The following is a 22,751-nucleotide window of genomic DNA, read 5'->3' as shown; positions in this document are numbered from 1 at the left end:
TTTGCCCTATCAACCTCATATTGGTATTGGAAGGAAAAATGATTTGTAAAACAAGTGATGTAGATAGATGGGTTATCATCAGTATTAATAAAACCTTTAAGGTTCTTGGGCAGGAAGAGCCAGGGTCGGGGTGGGAGGTGGGAGGGAAAGGGGTGAGGCCATAGCTGTACTTCTAAGGGAATGGAGAAATGACCTAGAGGATTGTGCTTTCATGTGCTCTGACACAGCAGCACCCCCTAGAGAGTCAAAGACAGAATGTTCAATCCTCAGAAATGCTCTCTGTTGTCAGACCCATAGTCCGTCCCGGGGCAACAAGAAACAAATTATGGGGAAAGACTTACCTTCCAGTAACAAAGCTTAGGGCTGCCCTCCCCCCAACATCCCAATATAGCACTTTGGACTTCACAAAATACTTTATCTCATTTCATCCTAAAGGATAACCCTGAGATAGAGGGAAGAATGGTAGCATTATTATCCTCATTTTCCAGATGGGGATACAGGCTCAGAGCCATCTCAGAGAGTTTAAGTGAGTGGGGAGTAGGGACTCATTTTCAACAGAAATTTATTTAGTGCCCAACATGGGCAAGACCCCATACAAGGTACTAGTTGATGAGGAGCAACCCAAGTTCTTGCTCTCAGTGTGATTACTGTCTGACATGGGAGATATGATGCCTACAAAAACGAGTATGGGGGAAAATGAGAGATCCAGACAAAGTTCTCAGAAGATATTTGAGGAGGGTGGCTTCCCCTTCAGCTGAGGGGAGAGTGAAGGAAAGTTTCAAGGAGGAGGGGACCCATGAGCTGGGTCTTAAATGCAGCCAGTTGGCATAGTGGATAGAATGCTGGACCTGGAGTCAGGACTGAGTGCAAATTTAGCCTCAGACACTTAGCCACGTGACCATAGGAAATCACTTAACCTCTGCCTGCCTCTGTTTTCTCATCTGTAAAATGGGCATAATAATAGTATCTACTTCCATAGTTGTTGTGAGGACAAAAAGAGATCATATTTGTAAAGTGTTTTGCAAATCTTAAAGTGCTATATAATGCTAGCTTTACTTTATTATTATTAATAATGCTAATCAAGAGGAGGAGAGAATAGCTCAAGAAATGGATGGTAAGCCTGGCCCAGTAGTAGTGAAGGAAAACTCCAGTGATGCAGACATCTTCTGGAATGTTTTCCCTGACAAGAGCAAAGTTGAAAATAAATTCTTGGCTTGCCTTAATAATAATTTCATACTTGAAAAAGGGTAGAGAAAATGATGAGAGGAATTACCATTTTAGACCTGACCCTGACCAACAAGAAAGAACTGATTACTGAAGTAGAAATAACAGGAACCTTAGGGGGGAAGTGACTACTTCATTTTAGAATTCAAACCCCTGAGCACTTACTAAGGACCTACTATGCACAAGGTACTGTCCTAGGTAGGCACTGGAGATAACAAGACAAAATGAAAAACAAGCCCTGTCCTCAGGGAGCTCACTCTCTATTGGGAGGATGCAGCACATAAACAGATGAGCAGGACTCCTGATGATCTGAAGGGGAGACACTGAGTATTAACTACTAAGGGGATCAGGGAAGGTATCCCAGAAGAGATGGCACATGAGCCAGGCCTTGAAGGAAGCTAAATAGTTAAAGAGGCAGAAGAAAGGAGAAAGGGCATTGCCATTGCCAGGGATCAGCCTGTGTGCAAAGGTTCGTGGAAGATAGAAAGTCATAGAAGTCATAAAAAGGGAAGAGCAAGTGGATTACTTGAGCCAGAATACAGAGTGCATGAAGGAAAGAAAGTAACATGAAATAAAGCTGAAACGGGAAGTTGGGTCAGATTGTGTAATGTTTTAAATGTCAACCTGAGGGGGTATTATCTTATCCTAGAAGCAATAGGGGAGTGACACAGTTAGACTTTTGCTTTCAGAAGATCATTTTGGCAGCTGTGAAGGGGATGACTGGGCGAGAGGAGCAACTGGAAATCTAATTAGGAGGCTGCTTCTAAAGTTCAGGTCAGAGGCGATAACAGCCTGGAATTGCGGGGGGGGGGGGGGGGGGGGGGGGGAGGCAGCTTCTATTTAAAGAGAAAAGGATGTATGGGAGATATCGTGGGTATAGAATTGACAAGACTTAGTCATTAATTGGACATAGGTAAAGGGAGGGAGAGAGGATTACAAATGGCTCTAAGATTGACAAAGGAGAGGAAAACTGGGCACACCTTTAATATACATTAAATCTTGGGAGAGCTGACTTCAAACGGTTCAGAGAAATAATAAGGGGGAGGGGCAGCTAGCTGGTTCAGTGGATAGAGCTCTGGCCTTGGAGTCAGGAGGACCTCAGTTCAAATCCAGCCTCAAACACCTGACACTTACTAGCTGTGTGACCCTGGCAAGTCATTGAACCCCAATTGCCTCACCAAAAAAGAAAAGCAAAAAAAAAAAAAAAAAAAAAGAAATAATAGGTGGGATCCCCTGGCCAAAAATCCTATGGAAGAAATCATCCTAGGAGGGATGGGAAGTTTTCAAGAATGAAATTCTGAAGGCACAAAAGGAAATGATTGTAATGAAGCAGGAAAGAGAGTTTCCTAAAGGGACTTATGTGAATACACAGTGAAGCCATCAACTAACTTTGATATTTAAAAGACATGAGCAGAGAATGAATAAAAAGGCATGGCATGATCCTGTAAGAATAATGTCAGGAGCGCTAAAACTCAGAATAAGATGAAGCCGGGAAGGAATGGTGAGAAATTAAAAAAAAATACTAGAATTTTCTTAGCTATATTGGGAAAAAGAGGCAGTTCAAAGCAGAAATAAGACTGGTACTCAGGGTGAATAATGGGGCAGTGATCATGGAAAATGGAGAAAAGACAGAACAATTTCATGTTTTGTTTGCTTGATTTCTCTATCTCATAATTCCTATGATGACCTACATTCTAGAAATGTCACAGGGAAGTTCAGAAAGGAAATGTAGGATTATAAAAGTGATGTGTTAAGAGTAAGAATAGGCTGAGTGCATTTACTGATTCCTATAAAATGTAAATAGACCTACAGGTACATCTAGAATATTTGGTGGGTCCTTTATAGAGGATGTGTGGAAGAATACAAAGGTTTAAAATCACACCAAAGGCATGGATGGTTTGTAATCAGCACTGACAGTTGAGTGCCCACATTAACAAGTTCATAGATCCAGCAAAATATATCTCTGTAAAGAGAATGATCTTTGGAATGGAATTGATGGGACAAAAATGATGGCTAATAGAGAAAGTAAAACTGAAAAAGAAAAGTACAAACAGGCAAAAGAGAGACCTGGGCACCTTTTGATAAATTCAGGTCACCAAGCTCAGATGAACCACATTCCAGAGCACAAAATAGATGGATACGATTCCTGAGCTATTGTCAGTGATTTTTGAAAGGTTATGGAGAATGGGAGAAGTGGCATAGGACTTTCAGTTCAATCATTTTTCAGTTGTGTCTGACTCTCCATGACCCTATCTGGGGTTTTATTGGCAAAATACTGGAGTGGTTTGCCATTTCCTTCTCCAGCTCATTTTACAGATGAGGAAACTGAGGCAAACCAAGTTAAGTGACTTGTCCAGGGTCACACAGCTAGTAAGTGTTTGAGGCTGCATTTGAACTCAGGAAGATGAATCTTCCTGACTATAGGCCTGGTAGTCTATCCACTGTGCCACCTAGCTGTCCAAAGACCAGAGAAGGACAAATATACCTATTTTCAAAATAAAGAAGAGAATGGAGTTTATTTAGTCTGCAAACTATAGGCCACAGAGATGGCTTAATTTTAAATTCCTAACAAAATTGTAGAATATATTATAAAATGAATGGTTAGTAAATTTGGAAAATCAAAGTCATTAAAAAGAGCCAGAATAGTTTGATAAAAAGAATTCAGGGTAGCTAGGTGGTACAGTGGATAGAGCATCAGGTCTGGAGTCAGGAAGACTCATCTTTCTGAGTTCAAATGTGACCTCAAACACTTAGTAGCTGTGTGACCCTGGACAAGTCATTTAACCCCAATTGCCTCTCAAAAAAAAAAAAAAGAGACAGAGAGAGAGATTAAAGAATCAAGATAGTTTCATCAAAAAAGGTCATTTTTTTTAATTTAAAAAAAAATTTTTTTTTGACAGGGCTGCTGGACTGGGAGATGATCAGATTCAATCAATCAATCAATCAATCAATCATTCAACAAACATTAAGGGCCTACTAAGTGCCAGGCACTGGGGATACAAAAAGAGGCAAAAGACAGTGCCTGTCCTACAATCTAATGGGAAGGACAACATGCAAACAAATATATACAAAGCAAGCTAGATACAGGATAATTAAGAAATAATTAACAGAGGGAAGGCACTGGAATCAAGAGGGGTTGGGGAAGGCTGCCTGTAGAAGTTGGGATTTTAGTTAGCACTTAAAGGAAACCAGGGAGGTCAGTAGTTAGACCAGGGGAGGAAGAGTGTTCCACATATGGGGGACAGCCAGAGAGAATGCCTGGAGCTGAGAAATGGGCACAGCCCATCAAGCTAGTGTCACTGAATTGAAGAGTGCAGTCAAGGAAAAAGGCATAAGAAGACCAGAAAGGTAGGAGAAGGCTAGGTTTTTGAAGGGCTTTACATGCCAAACAGAGCATTTGGTATTTTCTCCTGGGGTTTATTGGGGGTGGGTGGGGGTGGGTGTTGTGCTCATTGGACCTGCACTTTAGGAAAATCACTTTAGTGGCTGAATAGAGGGTGGATTGGAGTGGAGAGAGACTTGAGGCAGGCAGACCCTCCAGGTTGTTGCAATAGTCCAGGCTTACAGTGATGAGGGCCTGTATTAGAGTGATGGGCAGTGTCAGAGAAGAGAAGGGGCCATAAAGGAGAGATGCTATAAAAGTGAAATTGACAGGCCTTGGCAACAAATTGGACATGAGGATGGGGGTGAGAGATAGTGGGGAATCCACAGGATGACTCCTAGGTTGTGAGCTTGAGGGACTGGGAGGATAGTGTAGTCCTCTACAATAATAGAGAAGGTAGAAAGGGGGGAAGGATTAGGAGGAAAGATAAGGAGTTCTGTTTTGGACACATTGAGTTTAAAATGTCCATTGGACATCCAGTTGGAGATGAGAGATTGGAGGTCAGCAGAAAGACTGTTGCAGGATAGGTAGATTTGAGAATCATTAGCACAGAGATGGTAATTAAATCCATGGGAATCTGATGAGATCACCAAGTGAAGCAGTATAGAGGGAGAAGAGAAGAGGGCCCAGGACAGAACCGTGAGGGACACCTGTGGTTAGAGGGTGTGATCTGGGTGAGGACCCAGCAAAGGAGACTGAGGAGTGGTCAGATAGGCAGGAGGAAAACCAGGAGAGAGTGGCGTCCTAAAAACGTAGAGTAAAGAAAGTGTCAAGGAGAGACTGATGACAGTGTCAAAGACTGAAGAGAGGTGAAGGAGGATGAGGATTGAGAAAAGGCCATTGGATGCAGCAGCTAAGAAATCTTTAGTAACTTTGGAGAGAATAGTTGTGGTGGAATGGTAAGCCAAATTGTAAGGGGTTAACACAAGAGTGAGAGGAGAGAAAGTGGAAGCACCTATTGTAGACAACCTTTTCCTCCCGGCCTTCCCCAAGTCTTCTTATACCTTACACCCTGCTATTATTAGCCCCCTTTTACAGTTGAGGAAACTGAGGCAAACAGAGGTTGTGACTTACTCAGGGTCACACTGCTATGAAGCATCTGAGGCTGGATTTCAACTCAGGTCTTGCTGACTCTAGGCTCAGTGCTCTATCCACTGTGCCATCTAGCTGCCTTTAGGATACATAAATAAATATTAATGTTAACATAATATATAAAATATTGAAAATAAAAGATATCAATAAAACTTTTTTTTAAAGAAGTCTACAATGTGGCAGGAGAAATGAGGTATAGGCACAGATAGCCATAATACAAAGAGACACAATGTGGAGTATCAGAAGAAAGGTGTGAACAAAGTGTAGGATGAGTTTTTAGGAAGGAGCCCTTACTTCTGGCTGGTGGGGATCAGGGAAAGCTTCGTGGAGGAGGTAGCATTTTGGGTTAGACCTTGAAGGTCAGATAAGGTTTTGAGATAGGAAATGGAGGGAAAGGATCATTCCAGGACTAGGAACAGAAGACATTCTGTAGTTTGGTACAAAAGTTGTAAAATCTGTCCTCTAATACACTGAACTTGTTTACAGTTAATGAAGAAAAAAAAAACAACCTCATTCTCATAGTCTATTATGAGACAAAGTTCATCTTTGCTTCCATTATTTTCAGTTTCTTTTGTTACAAAGTCCAGATGATGATGATGATGATGATGATGATGATGATGATGATGATGATGATGATGATGATAACTAGGACTTACATAACACTTCAAGGTTTGCAAAGTGCTTTACATATGTTAACTCATTTGGTCCACACAATAATCCTGTAAAGTAGGTGTTATTCTTATCTCCATTTTGCAGATGAGGAAACTGGAAGCAGAGAGAAGTTAAATGACTCGCCCTAGGTCACAGCTAGCACGTAGTAGCTGGATTGATTACTATTAGAAATCGACAAGCCCTTAGGACTTACTATGTACCAAGCACTATCATTATTATTTCCTATAAAATTATGCTTCCAAAATAGTCATCCTATCAGTCAGGATCCCAAAGCATATAGGGGTCATTAATATATTGACACAGGCTAGGGATGTGTGGCAAATTTGGATCTGTAAGAAAGGCAGCTGTGGTCAAGATTGGGGAGCTCCTGAAACTAAAATATGAATTAAATTTGCACTTGAAATTTAACAAGATTGAGCTAAGATATTCACCAGTTGTTAGACAGGAAGATATGTTATGGAGATGTAAGAAAATGGGCAAGAAAACAATACTCCTTTTAAAATGTCTATTTCTGCAGACTCTATTCCAACCTTGAGGATGCTTGGGAAACAGTGAAACATGGAAATGCTGGTAGTAATTGTATTGCATCATAGAATTAACCCATCATGTCATACGTGAAGAAACAATCCAGAAGGTCACTTTGCCATAGTCCAAAGTAGCACAGCTGGGCTTTGCACCCAGGTTCTCTGATTTTAAACCTTGTGTTCTTTCCTCTGCATCTGAACATTGGGAAATCTTGTTCACTCACCTTTTAATCTTCTGGGTCAGAGCACATGTGAATTATGATTCTCACTAAAATGACCAGTTTTCCCACATGCAAAAAACATTTCCTTGACCCAACCCAAGCCTCTTTTGCCTCCTTTCCACTATCTGTTTCCTTATATAACAAGCTACTTTTTACAAATTTGTGAGCCTAGGCTCCATCTTCACTAAATGGCAATAAAACAAAACATGAGAAACTCCAACAGAAATCACACCTCAGGCAAGGAAGTGAAACTTGGGTTGGTAATCAATTTGACCTTTTGTTAATTTATTTAGTGGAGACAGAAGATACAGTGACAGAGGTTAGAGGTTGGGCAAAGGGACTTTTTTTCTTTTAAATTAAAGTCACTTCATCCAAACAAAAGAGGGAAAAATCCCCCCCCTTTCAAAACTGGTCTCTACCCAGGTTCAGTAGCAAGAGAAACTAAATCTATAGATAAAGTTTGTCCATCTAAAGACACCAGAGGAGAATCATAACAATCTCATGCCACATCCTTCAACTTATAGTCTGGGAGATAAAATCCAACACTAATGCTTCAAGACAACCATGGCCTCCACACAACCACCAGTACTGACCCAAGTAATAGTGTACATTTAAGCATTTTGCTTTAGGCTGGGAAATGACTGGACAATATTGAGTGTAACAGTAAGTAGCAGAAAAGGAAAAAACAACCCCTTCTCAAAAAAAGATAGGCAGAAAAGGAGGGGGGGCTGAGGGGGATTCGGAACGGGTCACACCCTTGGTGCTCATTTTTGAAGGGCAGTTTGGTCATTCTAAAACACTCCTTGGAAATGACTCTCATTGCTTCTAACTGGTGAGTTTGGGAAGAGCGGTTCTCCTGGAATTTGTGGATTTCATTAGAGTCTCATAACTTTGGTACAAGGAAAAAAAATGCGTGAAATTGTACATATTCAGATTGGCCAGTGTGGGAACCAGATTGGATCCAAGGTAAGATGAATTTGATTATGAATACTGTATTTCTATGATTGATGAATAGTATCCAAATATCATGAGCCTAGCACTGGTGCACAATATTTATTGATTAGGCTAGTTAGGAATATGTCTAGTATTTGAAACAAAGGTAAAAATGACCCACAAATTTGAAAAAATTTGACAATTGGGCTAATATAATTTGTAGTTAAATTTGTATAACATGTACATACATGACATAATATAATTTATATAAAACTTTCTATTATAGTTATACCTCAACAGGTTATTATATATAGCATGGTACTTTTCATCACATTTGAAGAAAAGTGATTTATTTCAAAATCAGTTTCTGAAAGTTGGTGGAGGAAGTATGCCAATCTGAAATACAAGTTTTGCTGAACAATACCTGAATTATTATTTTACTGTAGTAGATTTTGGAAGGCAATTTTCATTCATTTTTCTTCAAACAAATTTCACCAAAATTTTTCCTATTTAGTTTATTAACATTCAGCAACAAAAAACAGGCTCAATGTGTCAAATGTTAAAATTTTGAGATGGCTGATTCTAATGAGTACCAGCTGATAATTTATTTTTGTTTTTACTTAGGTGATTTAAGCATGCCATATTTTAATATTTGCCTTTTATTTCTGTGACCTTTAGAGGCAGGTGCACTTTAAAAATGGAACAAAGAGTATTCCTGTTAATAAAAGTCAAAATTATAGGGAACAGTCATAGGGCATTTAAAACTAAAACACAGACACAGGAGGGTGGGGCTGCCTTAACCTCACAGTTCTGAGGTTCAGAGATAAGACAACAGAGGACCACAAATGAATGGAAGCTCTAGATATGGCCTTCTTTCTTTTTCCAGAGCAGCAGTGTGGTCTAATGGTCAGTACATTAAAAAATGGGTATTATTTTGAGTCTATAAAAAAGGTAAATGCATGTTTACTTTGTGGTACTTATGTAATTCATAATCCTTTTTAACTCTCTCCAAGGAACAGTTCTATAACTTGTCATATCTTAGAAAAAATAAAGCTTTACAATTAGAATTATTGCTATTTTGGAAAGAACATTAGATTGGAGTCAGAAAATCTAAATTTCAACCTATGTTCTACCACTCAGTACCTATGTGACCTTGAGCAAATGACTTAACCTCCATAGGTCTTAAGTTTCTTCACCTATTAAAAAAAAAGAAAGGAAGGGGGCATTAGGCTAGATGATCTTTAAGGTCCCTTTGAGCCTTAATACTCTATAAGATAAGAGAGCAAGGGCTTCAAAATGTAAAGAGCAGGAAGGAAGGATATTTCAGGAACAGAGGAAAGCCTATGTAAAGGCAAAGAGGATGGAGATGGAATGTGCACAGGGAACCACAAGTAGGCCAACTGGATGAACCTGGAGTACATGGGTTTAGGGTTGGGGGGGGTATAATGTGAAATAGTTTGGAGTCATGAGTCCATCTATCCTCTTTCTTCTTTCAGTTCTGGGAAGTGATTGGGGATGAGCATGGAATTGATGCCACTGGAAGCTACCATGGAGACTCAGCCCTGCAGCTTGAGAGAATCAATGTTTACTACAATGAAGCCTATGGTACACTACTGGCACGCATTTTCACTAAACTCCTTCCAGGAGTCAGGCAAAGGCAGACAAAGGAACAAACTAATGCCCTGTAGATGTAAAAACACAGAGGATACCTAAGTGACAATTCAATCAATTGACAAGCACTTATCAAGTACCAACAATGGCAGGCAGGCAGATTTCCAAAACAATCAACAAACCCAACCCCAAGCCCAGAAACTGAGAAAGAAGTATCTGAAATTCCTTTGCATACAGTAGGCACTTAATATATGTTCATTGAATTAGGTACAAAGTGCAAAAGTATGCTTAAGGTATTTGTGCATTGTCATTTTGTTATGAATTGGTTAGATATTAGAAAATTTTCCATGGAGAGGTAATCATATCCTCTGAATTGCAAATGCTAGAAAATGGAAGAAGAAATGATTAGAAGAAAATTTTTGGTAGAGAGGCAGTGTGGTATGTAAACTAGACTACTGGATTTGGAGTCCAAAGGTCTTTACTGGAATTAAAATGGTATTTCTGGTGCTTACTTTACTAGCTCTAGGGTCATGGGTCAGTCTTCTCTGATTTTTAAGCAACTAAGATGAGATGTATCTACTAAGCTATGTAGTCTGGTTGGGATCTTCCTTGATGAAGGAGTTCCCACAATGATGAAATGACATATCATTTTAGAGATTTTAAGCAATTTTGTACTATAGAAAAGAATAAGAGGGATGACTCTGAAGTCTCTTCCTATACTCTTTCTGGAGTCCTACGATCGCAGTAGACTCCCCTAGTAGACTATAAGCTTCTTGAGGGCTGTTTTCTTTTGGTCTTTTTCCTCCTTTTGGTATCCTCAGTGCTTATCATCATTCATAGAACAAAGTAGGGGCCTAATAAATGCTTGTTGATTGGTCATCTACATAAACACCCAATGGATTTATGCTAACAAAAACAATAACCTTTAGAAATGTTTTTCTATTTCCAAACCAGCTAAAAAGTATGTGCCCCGTGCTGTCTTAGTGGATCTGGAACCTGGTACCATGGATAGCATCCGGTCTAGCAGATTAGGAACCCTCTTTCAACCTGACAGTTTTGTTCACGGTAGGTATTGCCAAGGCATTGATTGGAGTAAATGCAAACTTATTCCACAAATGCATAATAATACTGCCACTTTCTCTTCACTTGGCTTTTCTCATTCCCATGCTGGGTGTAGTAACCCTGAAGACTTCTCTTGCTACAGGTAATTCGGGAGCTGGCAACAACTGGGCAAAGGGCCATTATACGGAGGGAGCTGAACTGATTGAACATGTGATGGATGTGGTCAGGAATGAGAGCGAGAGCTGCGACTGCCTCCAGGGTTTCCAGATAGTCCACTCACTGGGGGGAGGGACTGGATCAGGTATGGGTACTCTCCTCATGAATAAGATCAGAGAAGAATATCCAGACCGGATTATGAATTCCTTTAGCATAATGCCTTCCCCTAAAGTGTCTGACACAGTTGTAGAACCATATAATGCAGTACTTTCCATCCACCAGCTCATTGAGAACACCGATGCATGCTTCTGTATCGATAATGAAGCCCTTTATGATATATGCTTCAGAACCTTAAAGTTGACAACTCCCACCTATGGGGATCTCAACCACTTGGTGTCCTTGACAATGAGTGGGATCACCACCTCCCTCCGCTTTCCTGGTCAACTTAACGCTGACCTGAGAAAATTGTCAGTGAACATGGTTCCTTTCCCCCGGCTCCACTTTTTTATGCCTGGCTTTGCCCCATTGACAGCCCGTGGCAGTCAGCAGTACAGGGCTCTCTCGGTCTCTGAGCTCACCCAGCAGATGTTTGATGCCCGCAACATGATGGCAGCCTGTGACCCTCGCCATGGCCGTTACTTAACCGTAGCCTGTATTTTTCGAGGCAAGATGTCCACCAAGGAAGTAGATGAGCAGTTGCTCATGATACAGACCAGAAATAGCGGTTATTTTGTGGAGTGGATTCCCAACAATGTCAAAGTTGCTGTATGTGACATCCCACCACGGGGGCTAAACATGGCTGCCACCTTTATAGGGAATAACACTGCAATTCAGGAGCTATTTATCAGGGTTTCTGAGCAGTTCTCAGCTATGTTCAAAAGGAAGGCCTTTGTCCACTGGTACACTGGTGAAGGGATGGACATAAGTGAATTTGGAGAAGCAGAAGGTAACATCCATGACTTGGTATCAGAATATCAACAATACCAAGATGCCAGAGCAATCCTGGAGAAGCATGAGGAGGCAGAGGAAGTTGAGATAGAACCAGAAGAAAAAGAACAGTAAACAGTGGAATAAGAGGAAAAAAATGCTTAAATGTGAGGTAACCACTCTATCAAAGATATAATCAAGAATTTTGCTTAGCATAGTTTTTGGCGTTTTTTTTTTTTAAACCATTTTGGCTTTATGTTCCAAATACAGTGAAGAATGGACATCAATTATTTTTTTCTTTGATGGGGGTTTGGGGTGGGGTGAGGAATGAAGATGGGAAACAAACATTAAAGCATTCAATTCCTAGCACTAGCATTTACCACATTTAGGAGCTTATAGTTTAACTGCAGACTGCATGTCAATCTATTTAATATGGTAAATTTGCTGATAAACATTATAATCATTCTTTTAATATTTACCAAATGTCTACTATATACAAAGCACTGTGTTAGGCAGAAAGGGGGAGGCTACCTCTCTGGTCTGACAGGGAGTCATTGCAGCTTGAATCAACTCCAAAATTCTTTGGGGATATAAACTCTGATCTGGGGAAGAGGGAGTTTGGGGATTCTTGCTGAACACCTTTGAGATAGTCTACTTTGAACCTCCTGCTAACCAAGCTTTATCTTACATCTTTCCGCTGGCTACCTGAAACCTCAAATGAAATAAGACAACCTAACTGTTAGGTTTCACTACAATTAAGTAAATACACATTCAAAATGTATTTAAATGGACACTATTAGTAAATCTAATTTGTAAAAATCATTGTGTGCTGGCTAGAAAAAAATTGAGAAAATAAGACTACCTCTAAAGCACAGGTAGCTCCCCACAAGGCATTTAAATAGTCTTAGATTACTAAGTCGCTTTTAAAAAATTTTTAAATATTTATTTTGGTCATTATAGATTAGATTCAAGAGAATGTTATGTGGTTTTTTAAAATTCTTGATCCACTTTTATTTATATTCAGAAAATGTTTTGCAATCAGTTTGGTTTTAGAAAAAAGGAAATAAATCTACAGATACACACAAATGTAGAAACTACTGAAATTTAGGAATTAAGCAATTGCCCACTACAATGTGCTTCTCAGGAATTGAAAACATAATCTCTCATTGGGGAACATTTATACTTAACTACAGAGGTTGCTACAAATGGCAGCATTCTGAGATACTGTTAACTATAATACAATTTTAATCTGCTCATATTATAATAAGACTAAATCCACTAGAGCAAAATCAGGTAACTTATAACCTCTTAATTACATTTTACCTGTCTCTACTAAAGACAACAGCAACTGCCATTCCTTTTCTACAATATAAGGAATATAAGGTTTTTTTTTAGCATTATCACTTACTTATGTTATTTGATCCAGTTGTTAAAAAAAAAAGGCTTTTTAATTTTCCTTACACTGAAAATGTTTTTTTTGTAAGCAATTGGGTTTCCATTCCTCTTATTTACTTTTGTGATTGGCTAGAATAAATATAGGAACACCAGGAAGTGGAAGAGTGAGGGAGTGGTGCAATCTGACGAGAATGTCGCTTTTTTTAAAATAAGGCACCATGGTAACACCAAGGCAAAGGAAGTCACGAGAAAGTTTGCCAAGCAAATAAGGCTGACCATCTGCATTACTGATACAGATATCAAATCTGGTGCCTCTAAGCCATTTTCTACTTGGAGAGGAAACACTGAATTCAATTCAATAAATTAAAGGATTTACTGTACAGTACTGTACTGTGCTGTCTGGCACTACGGAAGATAAGATAAATCATACAAAGCCCCCTACCTTTCAAATTTCACTATTTAATAGTGAACATCAAGTATATAAAATTAACTAGTGCAAAATAGACTATTAAAAATGTCTAAGAGATGTACAGGGAGTTCAGGGAAGAAAAGGGACTTTTCCTCAGGGAGTTCTGAGGAGGAAAAGGTGACATGTTCTGTCAAGGGACAGGAAAAGCTTTATGGAGAAGGTAGAATTTGACCTGGACATTGAAGAATGGGTAGGATTTCAATAGGTGGATATTAGGATGAAAGGAAACGCAAGGCTAAGGGAGTGAAGGAAATGTCAGGCATAGGGAACAGAAAAAACAGAGGCATTAAAAAAATCCCTCAGAATATGTTCAGATTGTCAAGTTTGGTTGGATCATAGTAGATGAAATAAAGTACTGAGATAAGGATGGAAAGAGAAGTTGAAGCCACATTTTAGGGGACTCTGAATAGCAGGCTAAGGAGTTCATTGACGTGGTATATAATGGGGAGCTGCTGAGGTTCTTTAGCTTCAGAGGAGTGATGGGATCAGAGGGTGTACAATATGGAATAATGTGGCAGCAACAGCTAAGCATGGGTCTAGGTGGAACGAGCCTAGAGGCAGTAAGCCTGGTTAGGAAACTATATCATAGTCCAGATAAGAGGTAAAGTGGGGAGGGGCACAAATGAGGCTATTAGTGTAAACCGAAAGGAGAAAAATGGACAAACCAGAATGAAAAGCAATTATTTGCAATTTATTTACCATGTGCCAAGCACTGTGCAAAATGCTGGGTATACAAATACAGTACAAGAGTGAGGCAGTCCCTGCCTTCAAAGAGCTTATTTATAGTAAATTAACAATTTACAAAAGACAAAACTTATAGGGAAGATTTGTCCAGGGAAGGGTGCTTTGGCCTGGGAATTCAAAGAGATGTTGAATGAAGTCATATGGGAGTCCATTAACACATCCTTTCCACATGCAATGCTATTTATTTGATGATTGCAGTGAACATCTGGGTGAGATGTGAGTATGGTAGGGTTGGTGTGGGACTGGATAGATATGGTGGGCTATGTGAGTTTTCTCTCATTCATCAATCAGGACAGCTTAGCTCTAGAGTAAGAGTTCCAAAGTTCAGTTGATTAAGTACCCCTGGAAAGGTCAGAGGGTGCTCCAAGTGGCAGGATGCAAGAAGATGGCATGTGTGGATGACTGGATTAGATATAAAGCATGAATTCTGTAGAATTAATAGAACTTCCAATGGATTAGCTAGGAAAGGAGTCAAAGATGACTAAGCATGGGTGACTGAGAAAGTAATAGGGTTTTTTTTTTTGTTTGTTTGTTTTTTGGTGAGGCAATCAGGATTAAATGACTTGCCCAGGGTCACACAGCTAGTAAATGTCAAGTGTCTGAGGCCAGGTTTGAACTCAGATCCTCCTGACTCCAATGCTGGAGCTCTATCCACTGTGCCACCTAGCTGCCCCAATAGTAGTGTTATTAATAGCAACAGGGAAGTCAAGAGAAAACAATGGTTGAATTTAGTGAGAACCTGTTAACATATAGCTGTTAGGGTGGGCTAATTCTTTAGACCCTAGAGATAAGCTTACATTTATTGAAAAATTGTACACGTGCTTGAGAACTTTTGATGCAAAATATGAAAAAGCAACTAGGTATGTGTTAGTAGAATGTTGCATTTCAAGCCTGGAGAGACCTTCTAGACTTTAATAGCTGTTTAACCTCACCTGTCAAGATAATACCTATGGTACCTGTAAGTTGTTGTATCAACTGAGAAAGCATGTATAAATATCAGCCATTATCAACATGTAGCTATATGAATATATTAAAAATATTTCTGCTGACTTATAATTCTTATATTTTTGTCTGTGAACAAGAATAAAAGACAAAGGAGATAAAAATTTAAATGATTTAAGTTCATTTTTTTCTTTGAATTATATACATACAACTAATTCATTTTCTCTAAACCCTGTTGTTCAAACTGATTCTTCATTTACTCAAAAATACTCCAAAATAAGTCACTTTCCTACTTTATACTATAGTAATAGATTAAAAAGGAAAACAAATTTTGAACTGAATACTTTTCTTTTTAGTTTGGAAAATTGTTCCTTCTACAATATTTCTAAGATGACCAAACAGTCCATGAGATAGAATTGTAGAATTTGGAGCTAAAAAGAATTTTGGAAATCATCTAATTCAACACCTTTATTTTATAGAGGAAGAAATACACCCAGAAAGACTGGAAATTTGCTTTAGTTCACTCAGCTAGTAAATGGCAAAACCAGTACTAGAATTTCTAATACCAACCCCAAAAGGCAAACATCATCTTGATCCAAAAAACTTCAGCAGTTTGTTTGTTTTTGGTTTTTTTTGGCTTCTAGACCAGGGGTTCTTTTTTTTTTTTTTTTTTTTTGTTAAGGGCAATCAGGGTTAAGTAACTTGCCCAGGCTCACTCAGTTAGTAAGTGTCTGAGGCTGGATTTGAACTCTGGCCCTTTTGACCCCAAAGGCCAGTGTTCTACCACCATGCCACTAGACCAAGAGTTCTTAACCTTTTTTGTGTCATGGACCTGTCTGACAGTCTGATGAAACTTATGGACACCTTCTCAGAATAACTTTTTTAAATGCATAAAACAAAATACATAGGATTACCAAGGAAATCAATTACACTGAAATAGTTATAAAAATATTTTAAAAATTTAAAGCTTGTTCTTTGAACAAAATTCATGCAGCTAAAATAAGAAAGAAAGCTACCAAACAAGAAAAAACTGCATTAAATTTCTCATATAAAGGTTTGGCATCCAAGATATAGAGGTAAACATATCTAGCTAGCTAGCTAGCTCATGTATATGTGACTATAACAAGAGCAATTCCCCAATACATAAATGGTCAAAAGATATGAAAAAACAGTTCTCAAAGAATTATAAACTATTAACAATCATGCAAGAATGGTTGAAATAACTAATAATGAGAAATAGAAAACAAAACAACCCTAAAGTTTCATCTTATACCCAGCAAACTGGTAAAAATAACAGATGTTGGAGGATTGTGGGAATAGTCAGTGTTGGAGGATTGTGGGAAGATAGATACACTAGTACTTTGTTGGTAGAGCTATGAATCAGTACAATCATTTTGAAAGCAATTAGGAATTATGCAAATAAAGTAACTAGAATGTCCACACTCTTTGCAGAGATTCCACTACTAGGCATATATTCTCAAAGAGGAAATTTATAAGTTCCTGTATACATCAAAATATTTACAGCAGCATTATTCATGGTAGAAAAAACTGGCAACAAAGTAGATATCCACTGATTAGGGGATGGCTAAACAAATTGTGATATATGAATGTAATGGAATATTATTGTACTGTAAGAAATGACAGATATCAAGAATACAGGGAAGTATAGAAAAACTTACATGACTGAAGCAAGTAGAGCCAAGGGAACAAAATACACAATACACACAAAAAATGTAAATGAAAAGACAATTGCCATAACACAACTGCAAGTGAATTCAGAATTACCAAGTATGACCCCAAAGAAGAGACATGAGGAAAAAACTCCCCTTTACAGAGGTGGAGATCTATGGATGTGGATTATTACATATATTTTCAGACTTTTTTGGTGCACTGATTGATTTTGCTATTCTTTTTCTCTTCCTCTTTTTTTCTTCTTGAAAAAATATTATTTGTTATATGGTGGTTCCCAGGGAAAGGCAGGGATACTGGGAGAAATTTAGATGACTTAAAAACAAAGGCTATCAATCAAAATCTGCTTTGTTTTTTTTTTTTTTTAAAGTTCACAGACATCAGACTAAGGACTGCTGTTCTAGATCAACTCTTGCCTTAAAGCCTTTTACAATGTGGCTCCAATCTAATTATACATCACTCTCCTTTCTGCAACTCTCAGTCTGCCACATTGGCTTACTGTCATCCTGCTTGCATAATACTCCATCTGCTTATTTTGTGCCTGTGCACTGGTTGGCCACAAGCCTTGGATTCACCTCCTGTTCACCTTCACCTCTTGGGGTCCCCAGCATTCTTCCGGCTCAGGTGAAGGGCCAACGCCTACATGTGGCCTTTCCCAATCCCCAACTACTAGTGCTTCCCCCGGCCCAAAACTTTTTTCTTTGTGTCTGTTTAAGCACTGCCTCCCCACCCCCCCAAAACAACAACAACAATAAATGAGGAATTTAAATTCCTTGAGGGCATGGGTTATTTTATTTGTTTGTGAAGCTCTAGATCCTGCTTGACATCCCTTGGCTCTTAATAAATACTCGTTGACTGATTTAACAACACCCTTGGGCTCTTAGCCAAAAGAGTCTTTTGACAGAGCACTCTTAAGGATTCAGTTCAAAACACATTCATTAAGCACTTAATAGATGCCAGGCAACGGAAATATAAAAGACAAAGTGAAACAGTTCCTTCTTCAAGAAACCTAGAGCAGCTCAATAGTCTATGGATAGATTTCCTGGGCCTGGAGCCAGGAAGACCCGAGTTCAAATCCAGTCTCAGACACTTCACAGCTGTGTGACCCTCTTTGCCTCAGTTTCCTCATTTGTAAAATGTAGGTAATAACAGCACGTAACTCCTAGGGTTGTTGTGAGGCTCAAAGGAGATATTGGTAAAGCACTTTGCACAGTGCCCATGTTATTATTCTTTTTAGGGAAAACATTAACGTATAAACATAGATACAAAATATGCAGAGTAATTTCTTGGGGAGGAAACAGCCCTAATGGAATGGGGCTGACATGGATTACATCCTTTTCTAAACAAGTATTTCAAAATATGTCATCCTTCTCTTCAGGAAAGGAGCACAATAAATTAGAAAAAACCACAAGCAAGAAGTCGAGAGACCTAGTTTCTAGTACCTCTTCTGTCACTGAAGGGCAACAGGACTTTGGGATAGTCAATCAAACTTCAATGGGCCTCATCTATACAACAGAGATTACAATAAATAAATAGATGGACCAGAGAGTAAACAGGCAACAAATTTTCGATGCGAATTTTCTGTATGCAGATAACCAAAAAGGAATATTTTGGCCTTGTCTTTCGAGACTGACAAGTATAGGACTGAGAGAGAACCACACATGAGGACTCTTTGCTTTAAATAACAGGAAGCTGTAGGCGTCCTTCCACTTCTAAAGTTTGCCATTCCCCTCCTCCCCCCACACACTTGTAAATATAACTTGGGGTTGAAGTTCCTCCAAAATCACAATTCTGGTAGCGAAAGCATGGCCTTGGCCTTTCTCTGTTGAGAACCACATCTTTCAGGAGCAAAATGGAAGAGGGGGAGGAGAGCAGGGGAGAGGAACACAGAGCAGCTTGGTGGGAGAAGTTGAACACTCAAATTACTGTGAACTCTGATTTTAAGTGGGGAAAGAAATCTCAATTATGCTGGGGATTCCTATGATTGGATTTCCCCAAGTTTCCTGAATAGTGACTATAAGAAAATATGTAAGAAAATCCCTCCAGATAAACTGGGATCCTTTCTGCGTCCAAAGCCTGAGACTTAAGCTTTGTGTGATCGTCTCATTTGGGTCCTCAAAACAGCTAAGTGGGGTAAGTAGTGCAAATATTATTAATCCCATTTTACAAATGAGGAAATCAAGGCAGAACAACATAAGCAAGAGTTGGATTGGTTGAATTTTGGTTATTACTTCCCTTAAGACTTTGAACAAGTCATTGAACATCTTTGGGTCCCAATTTCCTCTTCTGTAAGATAAGGGACATGAACTAAATCTTCTCTTTGATGCTAAAAAAAAAACCCCTTACTTCATCTCCCCACCCACTCCCACCCCATCTGAAATATTGCAATAGCCTGTTGGTTATTCTCCCTGCCTCAAGTCTCTCTCCTCTAGTCCACTCAGTTATTGGTCATCTTGCTTTTTTTGGGGGGGGGCCAAGACACTTGGGGTTAAGTGACTTGCCCAGAGTCACACAGCTAGTAAGCATTATGTGTCTGAGGCTGGATTTGAACTCAGGTCCTCCTGACTCCAGGGCCAGTGCTCTATCCCATAGTCATCTTGCTAAAATGTCAATGTGATTCTGTCCCCCTCCTACTTAACAGACCCCTGTGGTTCCCTCTTAGCTCCAGGATCAGATAAAGAATCCTGTTTGGCTTTTAAAGCCTTTCATAATCTGCACTCTCCTCCATTTCTAGTCTTCTGACAACTCACTCCTTTCCGTGTGCTCTATCATCCACTTCCACTGGCATCCTTTCTGTTCCTTGCATATTTCATATCTGGATTGCATTTTCACTGTCCCCAATGTCCATGGTTCTCTGCTCTTGGCTGCCCTCAAATCCTAGCTAAAATCCCACCTTTCAAAGAAGCCTTCCCTCTGAGATTATCCACTTTATATATATATTTTGTGTATGTGTATATATATGTATGCATGTATATATACACACAATTCTCCCTGTCATTTATTTTGTACAGTTATTAGCAAGTTTTTTTCATTGGATTGTAAACTCCTTGAGGGCAGGGATTGTTTATTTATAGTGCTTAGCAATAGCTAGCATGTAGTATGCACTAAATGCATGTTATTGACTAGGAAAATTATGTTTATCTATCTTAAAACAACATTTAAAAGTCATGTTTTATTCTATCATGTTTCCTTATTGCAAAGAAAACTAATAGTTGTGCTCCATTCAGTCATCAGTATCAAAACACCACAGTGTTGTTGAATTGTCAGAGCCCAGAAGTGGTGGCCAGGAATCTTGAGGTTTGGTTTCAGCTTAGTCAAGTCACCATGGGTTACTAAAGATACCAGATACCATCTATGTTATCATAAAGTTGAAAGGATTGATTTCAGTTAAAAAAAAAAGGCTAAAATACTGTAAATGTCCATGTTAATCTAAGACAAAAATAGCTTTACTGACATCTTCCACTCTTCCTTTCCCCAGACTCAGAGGTAGCCTATCTCCTTGTCAAGGTCAACCTCTCTACACGTGCACTTGATTCCATTCCAACAGATTCAATTCTCAATCAGTCCCCCTTACTAATCGATTGTTTCCTTCTGCTTCTGACTTAAAACACATCCATCTCCTCCACTCTTAAAAAAACCTTAACAAGATCTTACCATTCCTTCAAACTATCACCCTACATCTCTCCTCTCAGCCACACTCCTTAAAAAAATTATATTTACTGCCTTCATTTCATCTCCTTACTCCTTAATCCTTTGCAATCTACTAGCTTTTGGCTTCATTCTACTGAGACTGCTCTCTCTCCAGTTGTCAATGACCTCTTGAAAATTTTTTTTTATTTTTATGAATTAATAAGCATTTCTTTTCCACTGCATAACAAAACCCTTGTAAACATAATTAAGTAAATAAAATTCCTACATTAGCAAGATTCTGGGTCTTCTATCCATCACTCTTTGGCCAAGAGTGCTAAGAGTGGCATTCTTTATCCTTGGTCCTTAGGAATTATGGTTTATCATTGTGTTAATCAGAGTTCTTATATTTTTCAAAGTTGTTTTTACATTGTTGGTATAGTGCAAATTGTTCTGCTCATTTCACTTCTGCATTTCCCTCAGTTCAAATAAGTCTTCTCAGGTTTTTCTGAAATCTTCGTTTTTGTCATGTCTTACCACACAATCTCAATAACGTCTTCTCCAACTATCTGGTACATCTGAACCTGTTGATCACAGTCTCCCTACTGGATTTTCTCTTGGGGTTTTTGTGACACTACACTTTTCTTTTATTCACCTCCTCCTTTCTGATTTCTCTTGAGTCTTCTTTGCTGGCTCATCATCCATATCATCCCTCCTTCCTGTGGTTATTATCCAAAGTTCTGTTCTGGGCCTCTCTCTCTTATACCTTTTCTTGGTCACTTCATTAGCTGCTAGGGTTTGAACTATTATCTCTAAGCAGTTGACTCCCTGATCCAAAAACTTAACCCCAGTCTCTCCCACAATTGTCTCCTGGATATTTCAAACTCAAGGTCCAGGAGACATATCTATACCTGAACTCATTATCTTTCCAAGTAAACCATTCCCTCTTCCAAATTTTCATTTTTCTACTGAAGACCCCACTATCCCTCCAGTGTCCTGACTCTTCATTCTCCCTTATATCCAATCAACTGCCAAATCCTTCCACTTCTTCCTTCCAATCTCTTGAATCTGACCCCTTCTCTCCACTCAAGCCCTCATCACCTCATCTAGATTATAGCAACAATCCCTTACGGTGTCTGCCCTAAGTATCTCACTTCTGCAATATATTCTAGGCACTGCCCAAGTAATTTTCCTTAAATACAAATCTGACTATGTAATTCCCCTACTGGGGCAACTCCAGTGGCTTCCTAGATTGTTTTATTCCTCTAGAATAAAATATAAATTGTTCAGCTTTAAGAGTTATACACAACTTGGCCCCAACCTAACTGTCCAGCCTCAAAGGACTACTAGCCTCACTCCTACACTCTGGAATCCAGCCAAACTGGCCTAGTGTGCTTCACTCACACACTCCATCTCCTATCTCTGTGCCTTTGAACGTCTGCCCCCACCCCATGCCCTGAATACAAGCTCTTTTTACTTCTGTATCAGAGCCTCTCTCTCCCTTGAAGGGACCATCTTCCACATGAAGCCTTTTCTGTAGTCCCTAACTGCCAGAGCCAGGTCTCCCAAGCTACCTTTTATTTAACTACTTTGTGATTGCATATATTTTGTTTTATGTTGTATATTTTTTTTGTGTATTTGTCTCCCCATTAGAATATAAGTTCATGATGAATAGGGACTATTGCATTCTTTGCATTCATATTCGAGGGGCTGAACACATGGAGGGCACAAAATACATATAATATCAAACAACTGCCTTAGTCACTCATTTGAGTGGTACTCATTTACTGGTACTGCTGTCCTACATAAAAGGATGAGGAAGAGAATGATATGGCATAAGTTCTAGTTGTGATATACCCTCTGCAACAGAAAGATATGGGACAATTACAGTGACAATAGACGGTTTCTCAACTTTCTATTCTGAGGCATTTCCCAGTTTTGTTTTGTTTTTTGGCTTACTTCACTAGTTTTTACAGATACTACTCCTACTCTACAAGGAACCCCCTCCTCCCCTTACCTTAGTCATAGTCCTGTAGAAATATCAAAAATTGGGTAGTTGACTATAAACAAAAAACAACCAG

At 39.1% G+C, this 22,751-nt stretch overlaps 1 protein-coding gene across 2 annotated transcripts; it reads left to right on the top strand.

Moving 5' to 3' along the window:
• The first annotated feature begins 1,918 nt into the window (after positions 1–1,918).
• Positions 1,919–14,987, top strand: TUBB1 (tubulin beta 1 class VI). Of its 2 annotated transcripts, XM_027850503.1 has the most exons (5): positions 6,350–6,367; positions 7,897–8,081; positions 9,545–9,653; positions 10,614–10,724; positions 10,864–14,987. In XM_027850503.1, the coding sequence occupies exons 2-5, from the start codon at positions 8,025–8,027 to the stop codon at positions 11,937–11,939; spliced, it is 1,353 nt and encodes a 450-aa protein (XP_027706304.1). In that variant the 5' UTR covers positions 6,350–6,367; positions 7,897–8,024; the 3' UTR covers positions 11,940–14,987. The 2 variants fall into 2 exon arrangements, with proteins under 2 accessions (XP_027706314.1, XP_027706304.1); XM_027850513.1 differs by lacking the exons at positions 6,350–6,367; positions 7,897–8,081 and adding an exon at positions 1,919–1,998.
• Positions 14,988–22,751: the final 7,764 nt, after the last annotated feature.

This window comes from Vombatus ursinus, unplaced genomic scaffold (assembly GCF_900497805.2).
Source record: "Vombatus ursinus unplaced genomic scaffold, bare-nosed wombat genome assembly UNPS02000580.1, whole genome shotgun sequence".
In the NCBI taxonomy this organism is placed as follows: Eukaryota; Metazoa; Chordata; class Mammalia; order Diprotodontia; family Vombatidae; genus Vombatus; species Vombatus ursinus.
This window is presented reverse-complemented; position numbering and strand designations above follow the sequence as displayed.

Excerpts from the sequence above, each read along its gene's own strand:
- TUBB1 (XM_027850503.1), top strand. The coding sequence starts at position 8,025 with ATGCGTGAAATTGTACATATTCAGATTGGCCAGTGTGGGAACCAGATT. Across the intron at positions 9,654-10,613 it reads TTACTACAATGAAGCCTATG|CTAAAAAGTATGTGCCCCGT; the intron begins GTACACTACTGG and ends TTTCCAAACCAG. Across the intron at positions 10,725-10,863 it reads ACCTGACAGTTTTGTTCACG|GTAATTCGGGAGCTGGCAAC; the intron begins GTAGGTATTGCC and ends CTCTTGCTACAG.